Genomic DNA, 17,889 nt, shown 5'->3' on the forward strand with positions numbered 1-17,889 from the left:
GTATAATGTTTAGAATAAAAGCCATTGGAAATGTTCATATAAAAACTAATACAGACATAGTGTGTGTGTATATGTCTGCGTTATATTAGTAGGGCAAATATACAGGTATCATTTTAAATGTGTAGACTGACTCAAATCCCAGGGTTGCATAAGAATGACAATGGCAGGGTTCAATCTTTGTGAGGAGCCAGTTTTAAAACATCCTCTGAATTGTTTTTGGAGGCACAACTAGGGACAAAATGAAAATCTCTGTAACCCAGGTTTATACCACTTTGTAGTTGAGAAGAAATTGTTCAGGCCAGTAAGGGAAATTTCATTCTGAGGGAAAGTTAAATTTGGGTTGGTTGAGGGATAGTCGGGGCATCAGAAAAGTAAAAAAATAAATAAATAAATAAATAAATAAAAAATAAAAAATGCATGTTTAAAAAAAAGAAATATAAAAATGGTTCAACCGAAGTTTTGTCAAACATGATGTATCCTAGAACCTGTAAATAATATATAACAACATAATATAGGTAACCAAACTTGCCAAACTTTGCTCACAATTTACCTCGACAGAGTTCAGACTCTACCCCAGAGTTAAACTGTAGCATGTCTAATCTTCACATGAACACTGGCTTCTCGTTGTTGGCCCTGTAGGCAGCTTTCTTCAGCTTTTCTTCAGGCCTCTTAGACGTGCTGTGAGAAGTGAGAGTGTGAGTGGGATAGGAGGTGGGCATTAATCATGCTGTCATCACTGTCAGAGCAGGCCTCTCACAGCCTCTTGGAACAAGTGTGAATGTATCTTGTTTGGTCCAAAACCAAGAGAGCAAGATTTTTAATGTTCTGATGGCGTTATTCCTAGATTCTTATTCAACACAAACAGAAGTGTTTAATGTTTAAACACCTGACACACTTTCCTTCTCAAAAGATACAAGTGACTGTTCACTTCTTAGCATGAATCACAAAACATTGACTTTGCTCTGATCTTGGACTTTTTCATGACACACACATTTTTAATTTCCTATCTTTACATGACATGAATTGAGTTGAAAATTGTACCATTTATTTTAACAACTTTCCTTACAAGCAGCATGTTTTTCTTAACTTTTACACAGCATTTTGACATTCTGACCTGTAACTTGTTATTTTTTTATGTGTAAAACGTTAGATACACAGTCCTCGTAAACATTCACCCTTGCTGTTAAGGGAATTCTTTTTTTGCAAATTCTAATTAAAAAATGTGATGCAGAGAGAAAAAAATCCGGCATTCACAGAAGAAATATGAGTGTTATCGTTTGACTGAGTGCATGGGGAGGAAAAGGGTTCTCTGGCACGTAGTGAAAATAAGAAAACATGAAATGTGAGCGGGAGTCTTTTTAAAAGGATGGTGCATAAAGGGCCGTCTGTGGAAAGCAGAGAGTGCGAGAGTAACTCAGGTGACATTTACTGCAGTGAAATAGAGTATGAAGGGTCTGAAAGCGCAGTGAGCCATGATGGCAGGTAGAGCTCACTCGAGGATGGAGGTATATATTGGGACATAAAGAATACAAGTGATGGGGGAGATGGGGTGAGGAGGGCAGAGGGTGACGCTGAAACCCAACACTTGCCTCCTCTCCTATAAAATGTCTGTCTGCTCCGCCACCCCTGATGGGGTCGGTCGATCTGCCTGTCCTGGACTGTTGACCCCATGGTGGGTAATGTCTGAACTGTCAGATAAGTCTTGGCTACAGACTCGCTCATTAATTAAGACATTTGGATGTAGACAGATGACCGAGCAAATGTTGTCTGGAGACAATCCAAGTTAGTCCTGACAGTTTTAAATCACAGCTCCTGCAGTGAAACATGGAGGGCTCACATTTTTATGATTTCACTACCGAGCCAGTGTGAACTAATGAACATAACAGGTCACTGCAGTGACTACTATAAGCACTGTTTGCTTTGCAGCTTATTTGCTCAAAGTTTTTTCATATACAATTTTTGTATTTCTTTTCACAGGAAGTAGAAATCATTGTTGCCATCAGTAACTCCCAATGTCTCCTAGTCTGATTTACAATTAAGAGGCTCTTTTAAACAGGTTTTTAGACCACGATGCCCATGATGCTATTCGATGTCATCACGGTACATCTTGTACCTGGAAAAACTGCTTGTAATTTCTGCCACAATCATTTTCTTAATCCATTCTGCAAGGATGAAGCATATATCCACCCACATTGTGAGTTCATTATGATGACTTTATTGGAGAATTCTTATTGCTGTAAAGTAGGCAGTAAAATATATGAACATTTACTCATTCTAAGTTGCTGGGTATTTCAGATACTGGCAGAAGTGGAAACCAGCATCCCTGCCACTTCAGTGATCAAAAACGTAAACATTATTTGAAGAACTTAAGTGTCTGAACTTAAAAGATTTGGCAAAGTATGCTTTTTGTTATTTAACATGCAAACTTCAGTGCTCCACAAACTTGAACTGGTAAGCCAGTTTGAGCCTGTGAAAGTGCTGAGTCTTCAGTGAATCAAGTGTTGTAAAAAGCAAAGGAAAAGTGACAACTTCAACACCTCAGTAATTACTTCCACACAGAGTGAAGTTGAGCTGAGCAGCTCCACTTCTGGGTGTGTTTGTTTTGGCGTTGAACTGAAGCCGGTTGCAGGTAACACACCTGATTCATGACTAACTCCTCTGTCCAAAAGGCACTTCTTGTTGTCCTTGGCCGAACACTAAGTACTGCACACTATCTAACACACACCGGCAGCCAAACACGGTCACACACAGTCACGCACACTCACTCACTCACACACACAAGCGCACACACCACACACAACAACACACACCTGATAATAATGTGTTTTTGTTTTACGTTCTGTTTTTATTTTGTCCACATATTCAAATGCACATCACACAAACACAAGACAATGTGTATATGTTGCTCAAACCCTCATGCACAGAAACTCATTTATTAAACAAATCTAGGCTTACTTTGTTTTTGATAAATGCACTGTCATCATTTCAAAAATCAAATAAATGTATAAATCAAATGTTTCTCTCGGCACACTCATCTCTTTTTCTTTTTTTTCTCTCTCTCGCTCTCTCACACACACATACATGCCTGGTAATGACAACTACACTGAGACACAAAGCATATATGAACACAAATCAATGCCTCCTCTGTGTGCTGGCTGATCCTTAACATCGGGGAACTTGAGGTCTCCAGCTATGTAGGTTAAAGGATGTCAGCTCCCAAGGGAGACACTATGGGAGGTTCTCAAGTCAACTTCGAAACTCTTCTCCCTCTGCTGAATGTCTTTGTCTCCTCTGTCTTACATCTCCTGCCAAGTCTCTCAGCTGGACCTCTTTGCTCAACACAGACAAACAAGGAGGGCAAGAATGAGAACGAGAGCAGGGTGCATTTTATCTGGATCCTACAGTAATTACAGCAAAGAGCAAACTGGCCAGGGCCATGAGAAAGATTTATAAGACAGTGAACTCCTTCCGTGTGTGAGTCTTTAGTGTCAAGAAGACTGATGGTTTCATTATGCCACTTCTTAGTGTCTGTGTGTGTGAACTGTACAGTGTGCCAGAGTCAGACAATGTGTAATAGATTCAAGGAAACTGTTTGTGAGATCGATGGAGCTTTTTCAGCAGGTACAAGTTTGGTTGGAACATGTTTAATTTGTGGGAAACCCTGCAATGATTGGGCCAATTGAATGAGGTCAGAGGACTTTTTTTTAGAAAGCAAAGGTTCAGACGAAGTTTTCACAGGGGTTGAAATCAAGTTATAAAAGAAAACTGAACTCGTCGCTTTGCGGCATTTCAATGAAGGCCCTTTGTTGGCCCTTTACAGTGACCTTTGGAGAAAAACCCTTCTTTTGAGTCTTATTAGTGTGTATTAATCTAAACACTTAAACAGAGGGATGTAACATCTCTGAGATACCTAAATGTTCATGTAAAAAGATAGCATAGGAGGAGACAGAGTTGCTACATGCATCACAAACATGCTGCCCTTGCATAACTCAGTGCCTCTGTTTGGCTACACGGTCAAGAATTACTGGAGCAGGCTGGCTTCGGAGGCAAAACAGGGGGCTTGGATTAGAGAATGGGTAAGATGCTAATTTCTAAAAACAAATTGGTAATATTGCTGTAAAACATCTGTTTACTGTCTCTTTAGCAGCCTCAGCTTTGACAATTATAAGCTTTGTCTTAAAAAAGCGATGGTCAACTGTTGTATGGCCCTATTAGGGAGTTTTGTAAAGTGAAGTCCCATGAGGTGTAGATCTGGACTGCCTGGTTCATCACAGCGGCTGCAGGGAAAAACACAGAGAAGCTGTGTAGAAACACACATCCACAGATTGTAACCTACACATAGGCCTATAATAGCAATGTAATGTACTCATAAAGCATACCACACTCACACCCATTCCCACAATTTTCTCCTGGGGTTTAATTTAATTTCATCAGGTGTCAAATTTCAGCACCTGAGCCCTGCTGTGATTGACAAAACATGTATTTAAATGACACTGAGACGACTCAGATTGCCTTGCAGAAGGTCATATTAGCAGAGTGCAAGAAACCTTTTAGTTGCAGGAGACATTTTTTTCGAATCACATAACCCCCAGTACTTTCTGTGACACCATGTTCCCACAAAAACCATCAACCAGCAAACAGCAGTACTTGTCTGAGCCCAGCTTGAACTATGTTCCTAAATGATGATGGAGTTGGAATGACTTCCTTGCATAAAAAAGATTTAGAGTGTATTAGTACAAAACCACTACATCGCTTTCATCACCACGATCCTTTTTTCATTTTTATAATCCTGCAACTTCAGTCATTCCTGGTTCGATTGATCTGTGAAGGCGGCAGGGTTCTTCACTTAAAGTTCTCTCTGAGGAAATGCTGAAGTCTTAAAAACTTGAAGTTCTTTAAATGTCATATTTAATTGGAACATCTCTCCTCCTTTGACATTTGGTAAACTACCAACGGACGATTACACTTTGCTTTTATGATAAATGTGCATCCCCTACTGGTACATGTTTTATATTTTTTTTTAAATTGAGCTATGCTTTTCAAAATAGTATTAATATAATCATGACATTATCAAATGCACCTTTAATTTTATCAGGTAACTTCATCAAACAAAGTTAAAGTTAGACCTGACTATAATTTATACATTTTACATTTAATTTGTGTTAAAATACATGAACTGTTTTTTTCTTTATTCTGGATGGAAGAGGTCTCTCCATCTCTCTCCTTTTGTAACACAGAATCAAAGAAAGTCAATGAAAGTGGAGCTTTAGAATAATTCAGGCATATTTATAGACAACGTTTTCATTTTCCGATCCTGAATGATGCCTGGTTTGGAAAAAGTTTCCACTTAAAAAGCTGAGTCTCCATCAGGGATTATGGCAGGATTTGAGCTCAAATGACTCTGTGGCTCATTTACTCTCTGAATCCACACAGGCTGCACAAATTAAAAGTTGAATGTGGACATGTCCAGTGATATGCAAACAGCATGAAATGAAGAACAACTTAGCCCTGTCTGTTTAATGATGTCATTGAGGGTGTCGGGGGTAAGGAGAGAGACAGAGGTTCCCTCTATTTCACTCAGAAACAGCACAAGATATGACAAACAGCAAACATTCTCTGAGAAATTGGGTTTCAAAATACAAAGTCATATTATGAGCACTAATAAACTAATGAAAGTAAAAAACTAGTCACATTTACATTTAAATTTTGGTTATTGCACCAGCACATGATAAATAATAAATAAAATAATAAAACACATTCCATATGAAAATACTGTAATGAGCATAAACTTATTCATGACACTGATTAAATATGATTTGTCCCAGTTGGGGCCATTTATATCATTAATCAAACCTATTTTAATTTGTGCAAAAAATATTTGGCTAAAAATACAAATGACTCCCAACAGTAATTTCTGGAAATCGTTCAGTTACGACAAATATGATGTGGAAAAATTATAAAAAAACAACAACTTTGGAAAAAAAAAAAAAACTGCCATCAGAAGGTCAATGTAATTTATTGAAAATACAATATGTGTTCAGCTACACGGTTTTCATTAATACAAACCACAGGGTCACTTAGTCAGTGGTCACCAAACGTTTGTTATGTCCCTTAATTATTACATCAACTCTGTTGACAGTCATCTGAAATCACTGTGCAGCATGAAAATTGGATGGTTTGACAGTTGGACTCACAATACCGCCAATTCTAAACTGCTCATGCCAAATCTCTCATACAATCTTTCAAAATATGTATGGTATATATTACATAACATCATGTACATTAAATCTATATAACAAAGATTAAGGTCTTTACCTGCTAACATTTGTTATAAATTGGTGCCATACAAATAAAGACTGATTTATTGAAATTTGGGTGGAATCACACTGAGCAAGGTCTTTGAGTAATGTAAGTTAATGCTTGATTGGGTTTCAGGCACTTGTGTGTTACTTGTATTTATTTATTTAATTAGGACAGTGCACACTAATCAAAATATATTGACAAATATCATCCATGTAAGTATGCCGGAATTTGTGCAAAAGCTACATTTCATCCTTTGTCTTAAGGCAGGTAAAAAATAAAATAAAATAAAAAAAACTTTTAAAAAAACTAAGACAATTTTACAAATCAATTGGATTCTTTTCGACAGGGCACAGCGGTTGACGAGAACAAAACATTCTGATCAGAGCAAAAGGAACAATGTCGATTTGAACTACATGCTTACATATCACCCTGTTCATCATGATGCAGTTAATAATACAATCACCACCAGTTTTACTTAAAATGAGCAAGAAACGTTTTTGGACTTTTGAAATTCTGGTATACACTCTGTTATATTAGAGATGTGCTTCTCTTAATAATGCACAAACAGGACTTGTGTGGATATGCATTAGTAGACAGATGTCAGAGCAGGGCTGCAACACACTGCTACACAGGAGGCTCACCGGAGCAGTTGGGAGTATGGTGCCTTGCTCAAGGGCGCAAGGGACCCAAACAATAAACTTCAGAGGAGGCATGCTTAGAATGACATAAGCCGTACATTCCTTTATTCATAACCCAAACTATAGGAAAAGATTTAATATTTGAACCCATCATTCTGCTGGGATTCAAGCAAATGAACCAACAAAAGGATCTTTAGTTAGTTTAGTTTCTAAGGAGGGAAGTTAAAGTATGACTAAAATTAAATGGCAATTCACCAGGTACGCTTCAATGGATTGAAACAACAATGGATCAGACAGACCAACCACTATCATGGCTGAGAAAGGTCATCATGCAAGTGAGCTTTCTGTTCATAATACAAACCTTAACACTAGGGATGTCCGATAATATCGGAGGGCCGATATTATCGGCCGATATTGACTTAAAAATGTAATGTAATATGCCTCTTCCCTTTTTTTATATTGTCTGTGGTGTTGTTTGAGGCTGTTTGTTTTTATTTACACTAAATAAATATGGCACTTTTTTCCATAATTTAAGTTGTTCTCTTATTTTTCTCAGTGTGTACATTTGGAAAGCCATGTTTCATTCACATATGCATCCAGTGGGGCATCACAATAAAATTAGGCATAATGTGTTAATTCCACAGGAGATATTTTATGTTGCTGTTATCTAACAGTTTTGATGTAAAAAGTCTGCATATATCGGTATCGGTGATATCGGTATTTGTGATATCGGTGATATCGGTATCGGAAATTAAGAGTTGGACAATATCGGATATCGGTAGAAAAGCCAATATCGAGCATCCCTACTTAACACAGTTTATTTGCTTTAATTTAGAGGTCCAGACGTAACCAATGTCAGTGAGGAGATCACATTTTTAACGCCACTGAAGTACTAAACTCTGTAGCCTGAGGGCTTAAATTACTTCATAAATGCTTCTCCGTCAACTTCATCTGAGTCCCCCTGATATCAAAACAAGGCACAGTTATCTGCGGACGCATGCATTGTGCTGAGTTAGTAGCTTCTACATTGGCTTGGATGTGACTTTCAATCATGGTGGCGTGCCTCAACCTGGTGGACTGTGCTAGTCTCGGCTCCGGCTCATAAATCAAGCAACTGTCTCTCTGTAAGTCTGCAGCAGAGCCCTGAACTCCTGAGTGTTTAATGTATGTTTTAACCCTCTGCAGTCAGTTTTTAGGGCCTCCCTGCAGCAACAGTCATTAACAAAGTCACTGCTAGATGAGTTGTTTATTTTGAAAAGTTAAAAAGCCATTGATAGGTTTTTTTAAATTTATTTTCAAGTCATAGTAAATAGACTTGAGCTTATATAACGCTGTTCTAGTCTTCTACTCAAAGAGCTTTTACACACCTAGCCAGTGGTTGCGATCAGAAGTAACTAATCCCATTCATACAACGCAGCGGGAGCAATTCTGGGTTAAGTTCTGGAGCCTCCCGGTTGTTCGATCGATAGATAGATAGATACTTTATTGATCCCGAGGGAAATTCATGCATGAAATCCTCTTCTGGACCAATGGCATTGGTGCATTTAGGTGAGGGGTGCAGCTTTTGAAGAAGCACAGATGGGAGGGGGTGGGTGAAGACAGAGCCGAAGGGAATGGTACTTTCAAAATCATGCTAGTTTTAGAAATGTACCTACCCTGTCTTTACAAAAATGGAGCCAACATGTTTCTGTGTAAATGTACATTACTTTGAAAAGATTCTCAGCACTTTACTTTTCTACAGTATCTTATTTTTTTGTCTTAAACAATGCACACGCAGTGTGCTACGATCAAGTCAGGTCGTAGCATTATATTAATGAGAAAACAAAGCAGCTGATCAGTGCTGTCCAAGTAGAGGAAAATGAACCGTAGTAAGTATTGTGCTTAGCTTCTGTGCATGCCCTCTGGCCTGTTTCTCCTGAGGCTAATACACTTACTACTGACAACTTCAAAAATACACAAAAAAAGTTTTCTAAATACAAGCCCACCACTCTGTCTGGACAAACAAATCTACTCCTTTTGTTGTTGTTTTTTTTAACACAGACCTAGATTTAGATGAACTACTTTATGTATAAAATGAGTAAAACAATCTGGGCGGTTTTTGGTTTATAGTTTGATATTTGATATATCGTTTGGCATCTTGCTTTCTCAGACTTCCCTGGTGGGGCATTAAGGCTCCCAGTGTTTCCCCAGTTGGCCCTGAGCATCACAGCTTCGTCACATTCAGGCTGTAATTCATCTTCTACAAAGCCAGGTGGAGACTGGAGGCTGTCATCGTCACATTATTGATGGGCTGCAGTCAGGCCAAGAAATAGAGCTTAACTTTCTCTTAGTTATGGGAGAAGAGAGCCCAATCTCTTTAAGGGACACTCTATGAGATGATGTGTTTTAGGAACCAATCTACGACAATGTTCTATGAGTATCTGCCTCATGGAGTGGTTCATACCAGGCAGTGCTTCAGGCAAGACAATAAATAATTCTAACGATGAAAGAAAAGGCAGAGATTGTGTATTTTCTTTTCTCAGTCTCTTACAGTAGATTACAGTTTAAACCTTGACACATGTTCAGGATCAGCTGAGGAAGCAGAAAATTATGTCTCTGGACCTTTACTGAGCTGACTGTTTGTGTATTTGTCTCTGCGTGTGTGTGGGTATGTGTGTTAGTGTATTCAGTCTGAGGGGTCACGCTGTTTGATGTGTTTTGGTTCTTTTTATGTGAGAGTGAATACAATACAGACCTCAAACTACGCTGTTAATCTGTCTCTTGACCTTCTATTTAAACGTAGAATTTACCATGGGTGTCTTGCTGTAGGACATTTTTCAACTGCGTATGGATTTGTGTGTGTGTGTGTGTGTGTGTGTGTGTGTTTGTATGTGTGTGTGTACGTGCGTGTGTGTAGTACTGTATGGTAGCGAGGCCTGCTTCTTGACAAGCTCAGGGCCTGATGACAGCTCCTCTGCTCCCTGTCAGAGAGAGAGAGATAACAGCTCTACGTGTGAGTGAAGAGTAGCAGCAGGAGAGACCAGAAAGATCTGGATTGTGTGTACATAATGTTTGCACTTGTGGTGTGTTGTCTATGTGTTTTGTGTGTCTGTTTATCTCACTACACAGTCTGGTTGTTTTTTTTACATAGACAAGTCTTGAAAGCTGCAACCTCCTCGTCTGCCTTTGACCTCTTTTTGAAGCCATTAATTCTGGACACTTGAAATAAGTTACTGTATGTCTGTGTTTTGTCAATACTGTCATCAACCACACTTAATCATTTCTCTTCCTTTCTTCTCTTTGCTTTCAATCATCACATTTTCTTTTCTTTTAATTCTACTTTTCTCCCTGCTTTTTTTTACCTCCTCCCTTTACGTCTCATTAAGACAAATGCATATCTACACAGACCTATGAACCTAAAGTCTTTTTGTTTGAAAAAGCAGACCAGCCAAATGTCAGAGAGCCACGCCTTGATCTTGAAAAGAAACAAGAGTCCAAAACCAAAGGGAGACGTACGGTGAAAAGGAAAGAGCAGATGATGGAGAGGAAGCATGAAGTGTCATATTGTGTTACCAAAACAATATTAAATGTACATTGAGGCGTGGCAAAAAGGCTTCCACCTTATTCACCCCCTCTCTCCCACGGCCTTATACTGGCTCTGACCTCACTGCTGAAGTCCAGTATTATTAATCACACAGATTGAAGGGCTTGTGAACCCTTATATGGTTCTCTTTCACAGAAAAGTCAAGATGTTTGCCTCCCTGTGCCTATATTGTGTGAGTTGAAATCACATGCCTCTGCTGGACTCTTTAATAATCCAAAGGAAGCCAATGTAGAGGTCAGGGGGCATTTTAAGTGTTATTACTGAAATGTATAGTGAAGCTACGTCTCACATGTCCAAAAAAAATAAAAAGCGGCTAAATTTACATGGTTTGGTATTTTGGACACCATGGCTTCACAGTTGGATAAGAGTGGGTAAACAAAAGTTTGAGACAGCCCATGACTAAGACTCGGTCATAGACACAGGCCACATCAGCTTGGATAAAACACAACCACAGACAGGGATGAGCTAGACATACACCAGACAAACCTTGGATTAATGCAGGATAAACAAGCTTTGCGCTTCCCTCAAACACCAAACCCTGAACTATCAACATCCAAGTAGAAAGAGGCTGCACTGACTCACACACTGCTTTGCTTTCTAGTTAGTCCTTTAAATCACGCTGCACGAGCATAGGAGAGGACCCACCTCTGATGATCTTTACGCATACGATTTGCTTTGATGCCATGCATTTACTATACATGTAAAGCACCTTGGACAATAAGATAATCTTCAAAGAAACTCATTAGACCAGAAGACCATCTTCAAAAAAGGGTCAAGTCCAAAACCAGATTTTTGAAGAGCTCATCTGATCCTTTCAGGCAGGAATTCATGTGGGGTTCCTGCACACCAGAGCAAAGCCGAGACTTGGATTTAATGGTTTCATAATAGGCTGTTTTCACTGTCAACGATGAGTTCTTATTTGGCCCTTGAAGCCTCTGATGAACCCCTGCATCGACAAACCACAAACGGGACATTGACAATGAACTACTCGAGTATTATACTGAATAACATTAGATATCTATATCACATTTCCATAACATTATGTTATGAATACATCTATTGTTCAGTGCTGAGATGTGCAGTCGCTGTGGTATTAGAAATGACAAGAGGGGAGACACCATTATTCTCTCATATATCTTGTTCTTTTCCCATTCAAAGCCCAAAGCTCGATCTTTCTAACAGCATGAGGGGTCTTTTCACTCCTCTAACCCCCCCCCCCGCCTTGGCTCTCAGGAGGAAATGGGGCAGAATGAGAGGTATGATAGCAAAGGGGGTTCCCGATATGGATAATAAAATTACTAACAATGCCAATGATCAGTGGGAAAGAACACAATGCATCATGGGGAGACTTTGCCCGCAGAGCCTTTGATGTGAGCGCATTATAAGCCTTAGAAAGCAAATAAAAGATGGGCCTCTCTGCGAAGAGAGGCACGTAAGTATGTGTGTGTTTTTGCAAAAAGGGCCAAAATAAACATTATAGTCAAAACTGATACGGGGCTAAAATCTCAGGAAAGGATTCATCTTTGAAATGACTTCCTATGTTTCACTACATCATCTTTAGGGTGTATACCATATAAAAGGACATCTCTCCTTCAAAAGGTTACTTTAAATGAGGGAGTTAGGTCACTTTAAATCAAAGGTGTTTTGCAACCAGTCTCGAAAACAATGAAAGCTGCTGATTTGCTGCATTTCTTTGATTTTTTTTCAAGTTTTCCTTTAAAGCAACATTTTTGGAAAACACACAAGTTTGAGGAGAAGAGGGACAACTCACTTATCTCCGTTCACTGAAAAGAAAACAACAGCCAGCAGCAAGGTAGCTGAGCATAAAAATGGTGAAGGTAAAACAGCTATATTGATTCTCAGGATTTATCATTTGGTTGCCTTTATTATCACTTCTGTAAAGGACACATGGGAGGGTAATACACACGTCCTAAGATCAGGCACACTGAAAATAAAGACCTATTCAAAAAAGAAGGGACATGAAGATTTCACACCAAAATAAAAAAGGACATCCAAGAGGACCTCTTAAACTATGTAGATAACTTAGTTTTTCCCCTAATACAGATTAACTGCTGCTCTATTTTCAACGCTAGTCTAAGCTGCCAGTTTACCCTTCCAGACAGATATTTGAGTATAGGATATTCCAACTCTGGCAAATAGCAAATTACCATATTTTAATAGTGCTGATCTATTCCTTTTTTTGTCAGCTGTCTGAGTGATTAAAGATGTGAAATAGGCTTCAGATATTCAACTCACTTCCACATGAAGAAAAACAGTTACACAACTTATAAAACAATTAAGTTAAGACATTGCTTACAAAAAAAACAATCTTGACGATGACCCCTGCCTTTTAATGTCTTCTTGCCTCGTTTCCCCTCCTGCTTTTACTCATTATGGAGGTTGAAGACAGCCATGAGACGACATGCCAGAGTTACTGCAGATACCATGAAGAAAAGAACTCAGTGTGTATTAGGGAGATTCATATACTGGTTGATCTAGCTAACTCCATTTACCACTTATCTGAACCTAAAGCTCCTGTGAATGTCTTAAACAGATTAATTTTGGACCCCCTCTGACGTTGTTTGACGTCTTCCACCTCCTAAAATTCCCCTTCTCCTCCTCTATCACTTTCTTTCCCGTCTTTTTCCCCAGGACGTCCGGAAAGAGAAACCACAATAACATTTCACCAGACACTAAGTCAATATTATTCCTTGACATCTTCAAAGCAGGACAAAGGATATTGGAACCTGAGCAAGAGACGGGTGAAGATAGTGAGTGCGTGTTTGTGTGTGTGAGCAGAGAGTGGAGAAGGAAAGCGTTTAGTGGGGTGCTGCCTAAAGCTACCAGCCACCTCTTATTATCCATCATACTCACATTTTCTTTGAAGCAACATCTTTCTGCCCTCAGGCCATCTTATCCTTATCTACATCCACACTGCACAATCTTAATTCTTCCACCACCACTAGGGGTCCCTGTGTGCACAACAAACAAACACATTTGAAGCCTCAGTTCTTTAATAGTTCATATTTTCTTTTCATGTGGTGCAGGAGCTTTGGTAGCAGTTGTAAGAGAAGTAGCACATCTATCATTACATGAGTAATGATGCCGAGGCAGAGGGCTAATGTTGAGGGGGGGTTTCACGGGGGGGGACTCGTGAACAAAATGAAACAGACATGCAGCCGTAGAGTAGACACAGGATCCTAGCAGCGTCAGGGCCACAAACACAAGATCTCATGAACTACTGTAGTTTTTCCTTTCTATTAGAATATCATGTTCATATTTATGAAAAATTAATATACACATTTTTACAATGTCATATAAAACATCATTTTAGGCCAGTTTTTGTTCCACAAATACTTTGGCTTGAAAAAGTACCTGATCTGAATGCACACTCTTTCTTTCAACTCCTCTCTCTCTCTGTCTGTCTGTCTGTCTGTCCGTAACGCCTCCCCAGATGTGCGTTCTGCAAGTGAGCGTTTCTGTGGTCTGCTAACAGAACATTAACTTTAAAGTCCTCTTTCGTGCCCAGCTATATGTGCACTATGCTGTAAGCATTGGCCCCCATCCAGGAATCTCCTGCAACCAGCCGCTCATAAGCCGTCTCCTAACCGGCCAAGAATGTGGAAAAGCACCTTCAAAGAGAAAACCCCTCCGCAAGGTGTGTTTAAAGCAGGTACCTGAGTCCACAGGTGGACGTATTAGAGCAGATGAAACCGCTCACTGAAATCCCACACCTGTCTTAGAAAGAGACACACAAAGGGGAGAAACAGAGTAGTGAGGATGAAAAGATTAAATTAGATCAGCTTGGGTCTTTGCTGTTATTCCTTTATATAGTTCTTCATGCATCTAAACACATCTAAGACTGCATTAAATAAAAGTAGAAAACAAAAGAGATATTGATATTCAAGCCTTTCAGATTCTAAAAGTGTGATGAATAGTGCCCTACAAAAGCAGTCAAAGGGTCAAAGGGCAGAAGTGTCACAGTTTTACAACGTGGAACTGTGTTAAAGACAAGCTGATCAAAGAGACTCAGCAAAAAACGCCCCAATCTGCCTCATCTGAACAGAAAATACAATGAGCGCTCAGGGACTGGGCTTCTTACAAAGCTGCCCAGTTCAAAAAAGTGAGCTTGGAGTGGTGAGAAGAGGAGTGGAGAGGAGGGGAGAACATGTTTCGAGGACAAAGAGCTGCTTGTCTGAGGTCTGTCTGCCGTTGGCCTGCAGGGAGGGGGCCTGCTGCCACTTGTTTGAGGGGTCTCCATGATAAATTTCCCACTACTTGACTCTGTCACACTGTCTTCCACTTGGACAATAACTGAGGTCACAGCAGAGTAGTGGAGTGTTGACACCGCGGCCTGCGTAGAGAGAGGGGCCACTTTCTCTCAGCACGACTCCCCTGTTCCACATCATGGATAACAATTCTAAAGAAATAACAAATACAACATGTCCCACAGTTTCCTTACTGAGATCTGTTTATTTGTCATCATCAATCATGCACATAAGGTCTGATGATCTCTGCCGCAACACGAGCATCGCCCTAATGTTTCCCTGCAGGGTTGTAAACAGAGAAGGACGGAGATAAATGTAATCCTCCTGAAGAGGAAACACATGACAGCATATGAAAGATTGTTCTTATACATCTTTTAAATGACTCTGTTGAAACCTGAAATAAACTTAACTCGAGGCTGCCAGTGTTATTTCACCTGAGTAACTGACTCTGCACTTTAGTTTGCAGTTTTTCTTTGACGTGACTGCAAATAAAGCCAATTATATGTGCAAATAGGAAAAATATTAGAAATTATGGTGAGAATCATGCATGAAAGTACAATAAACTTTTATTGAATAACCATGCAGGAGTTCAATGAGGTGATTTTTAAAAAGACAGTCCTCTGGATGTTGAGATTTTTTTTTTTCCAAGAAAATCTTTCACATCTTAAAACTGCAAATGTTTACTGTACTGAAATTAAACAAATTGGATTCAGTTTTTTTTTTTTAATTCAGTCTATATAAATCAAATCTTAATTTGTCATCTTAAATAGAACAGCCATGTACGATAAAAAACAAAATATGAAGCATCTAAAGAAATGTCTTATCAATCTTCTTGCAATCAATCTGAAATTCTGCTTTATGTAGGGGAAGGACCATGCTGACAGAGGCAATATCCAAAGTCTCACCGCGGGACTTTGTTTGAACATTGTAAGAGCTTTCATTCTCTTTTCACTTTCTTTGGCTCTCTCTTGTGCAGCTTTACTCATGCAAACCTGTCATCCCTCTCTGAACCTGCGCTCCCTCCTGAGTTGCATGTGTGCGTGTGTGTTTGGGTATGTGTGTGTGTGTTCGTGTGTGTTGGGTAAGGGGGGAACTCAAACCGTCCCACCTCCCTCTTTTTCCCAGTCAGAGACGCTCCAAACTTTGGGAGCACAGCAAAGAAACTCTCAAAAGAGTTCCTTCAGCTCGTGCTTGAGGACTGTGCGTAGCAGACAGAGAGAAAATCTTAGAAAGAAGGAAACTAAGTCGCAGGGAGAGTCGGGAAAAGTAAAGGGGCGGAATGGTCCTCCAGCCGAGGTGCACATGTGAGCCAAGAGGCCACCGGTAACTTTTTTTTTTTTTTTAACGCTTTAAAGAAACAAGGGTAGACGGACAAGAGGAGGAATAAGTGAGAAACCCTCAGAAAGCTGACAGTCAGGATTGTCCTGTCAGCTCGACATGATGGTCTGCCTGCCTGGGTTCAGCGTAGTCTTCTTGAGCGCTCTCCTGCACCAAGCGGCACCCTGGGGTGCAGACCGACCGGACAGACCGAGGCAGTGCGACCCACCGAAGTCGGTGAGTCAAAATTGTCCCTATTACCAAGACCAGGGCATAAAGTTTGTTATCAGATGTACGATGATCGAACCTTCATATATATTTGAGTTTGACAAGTTACAGTGTGTAACCAGCTTACACAACAGAGTGACACTTGTTCTCTAAATGATTCTGAAGTGTAGGCTACTAATTACTTTCATTTTGAAAAACACTGAGACTATTTTATTAAATTTATTCCCATTGGTATTTTTAATATAGGGCAGCAGGGATGCATTACATCTCATATTGTGCATCATGTTGCGCTATAATGAGGTCAAAGGTTATCCTTTTACGGCATTTCAAATATAAATAAATAATAATAAAAACATGTTGTCTATCGTATCATTACAAACAAAAACGTAATAAGATGAAAAAAAAAGATAGACATATATTGACATGCTTTTGTTGCTTGGTAGACTGTTTGTAAAAACTGATGTGAATAAATAATGCAAGTTATAATAATCATTATCATTATAATAAATATTATTATTTCCTGATCTTTTTCATCGTCCATCGCAACGATGATTAAAAAATAACTGTGTAATCCTTAGATTGGAGTTCAGGTATTTGTTTTAACTGGTCTATAAATTCACTTAACAGATCCAAGCTTTAAATGAAAGCAGTTGCCAAAAGCAACCTTTACCACGCGCCAACTTTATGGCTGTTTATGTGACAAGTGGAAAGTGGGGAACACCCACGGGTGACTTTTCTTCATTTGGGAGACTCTCACGCACAAGCGTAGCACGCGGCCTATTTAGAAACATTTATCGGGCGTATAGATAAAATGATGGAAGTAGTTTCAGTTCTTAACTGGAGGAAGTGCAGCAAAGCAGATCAGCCAGTTCACTGAGTCAGTCAGTCAGTCAGTCTGTCTGTCTGTCTGTCTGTCTGTCTGATGCCGCCTCCACATGAAGGAAAAAAGTCAATCAAAGTCATGACTGCAGACATCACATTCAACACAAACGACCTCCATAGCATAAGACAAGTTTTTAAATGTGACAATCATTATGGAGCCGTTAGAAGATCACAGGCTTTTGTTTCTTTACGTCCTGTGTGCAGATAATGGATCTGCTGTCAGAGATCACTGAAGACGCAGAGCTCCTTCGCTTCATGTGATTTGTAATGCGTCAGTACAGTGCTCTCTGTTTTCTGTTAAGAGTAATTACCTCCATAAAAACGCAGCCCCGCGCGGCAAAGCTCTCCAGAGGACGTCCATGGAGGTTGAAGCAGAGGGGATTCTTAACTCTCCGCAGGACTCGACCACACTTTCCATGTCGAGAAGTCTCCCTTTTAGGTTTGGCCTTAGCGCCTGGTTTGCTAACTGACGTGCACAATAAAGTTGTGCCAGCCTCTTTGTTGCTTCGTGTCAGGTAGGATATATGACTGAGGATGCTAATGCGTGTAATGCCCTCAGACTGGAAATTGAGTCAAAAACCAAAAAACTACTGTTTAACCTTTTTCATTTTATCTGCAAAGAAAAAAATGGTCTCAAATTAAATACAGCCCTTTTAATTTACTTTTTGCA

At 39.6% G+C, this 17,889-nt stretch overlaps 1 protein-coding gene across 1 annotated transcript in view; it reads left to right on the top strand.

Annotated features, from left to right (window-relative positions):
* Nucleotides 1-15,745: 15,745 nt before the first annotated feature.
* The window catches only part of trabd2b (TraB domain containing 2B), a 62,787-nt gene continuing 60,643 nt past the window's right edge, over nt 15,746-17,889 (top strand). Inside the window, exon 1 of the mRNA XM_079351002.1 lies at nt 15,746-16,346. Coding sequence (XP_079207128.1) covers nt 16,230-16,346 — 117 coding nt within the window. The 5' untranslated portion in view covers nt 15,746-16,229. The remainder of the gene's footprint in view (nt 16,347-17,889) is intronic.

Source organism: Symphodus melops, assembly GCF_947650265.1.
Source record: "Symphodus melops genome assembly, chromosome: 8".
NCBI classification, from domain to species: domain Eukaryota; kingdom Metazoa; phylum Chordata; class Actinopteri; order Labriformes; family Labridae; genus Symphodus; species Symphodus melops.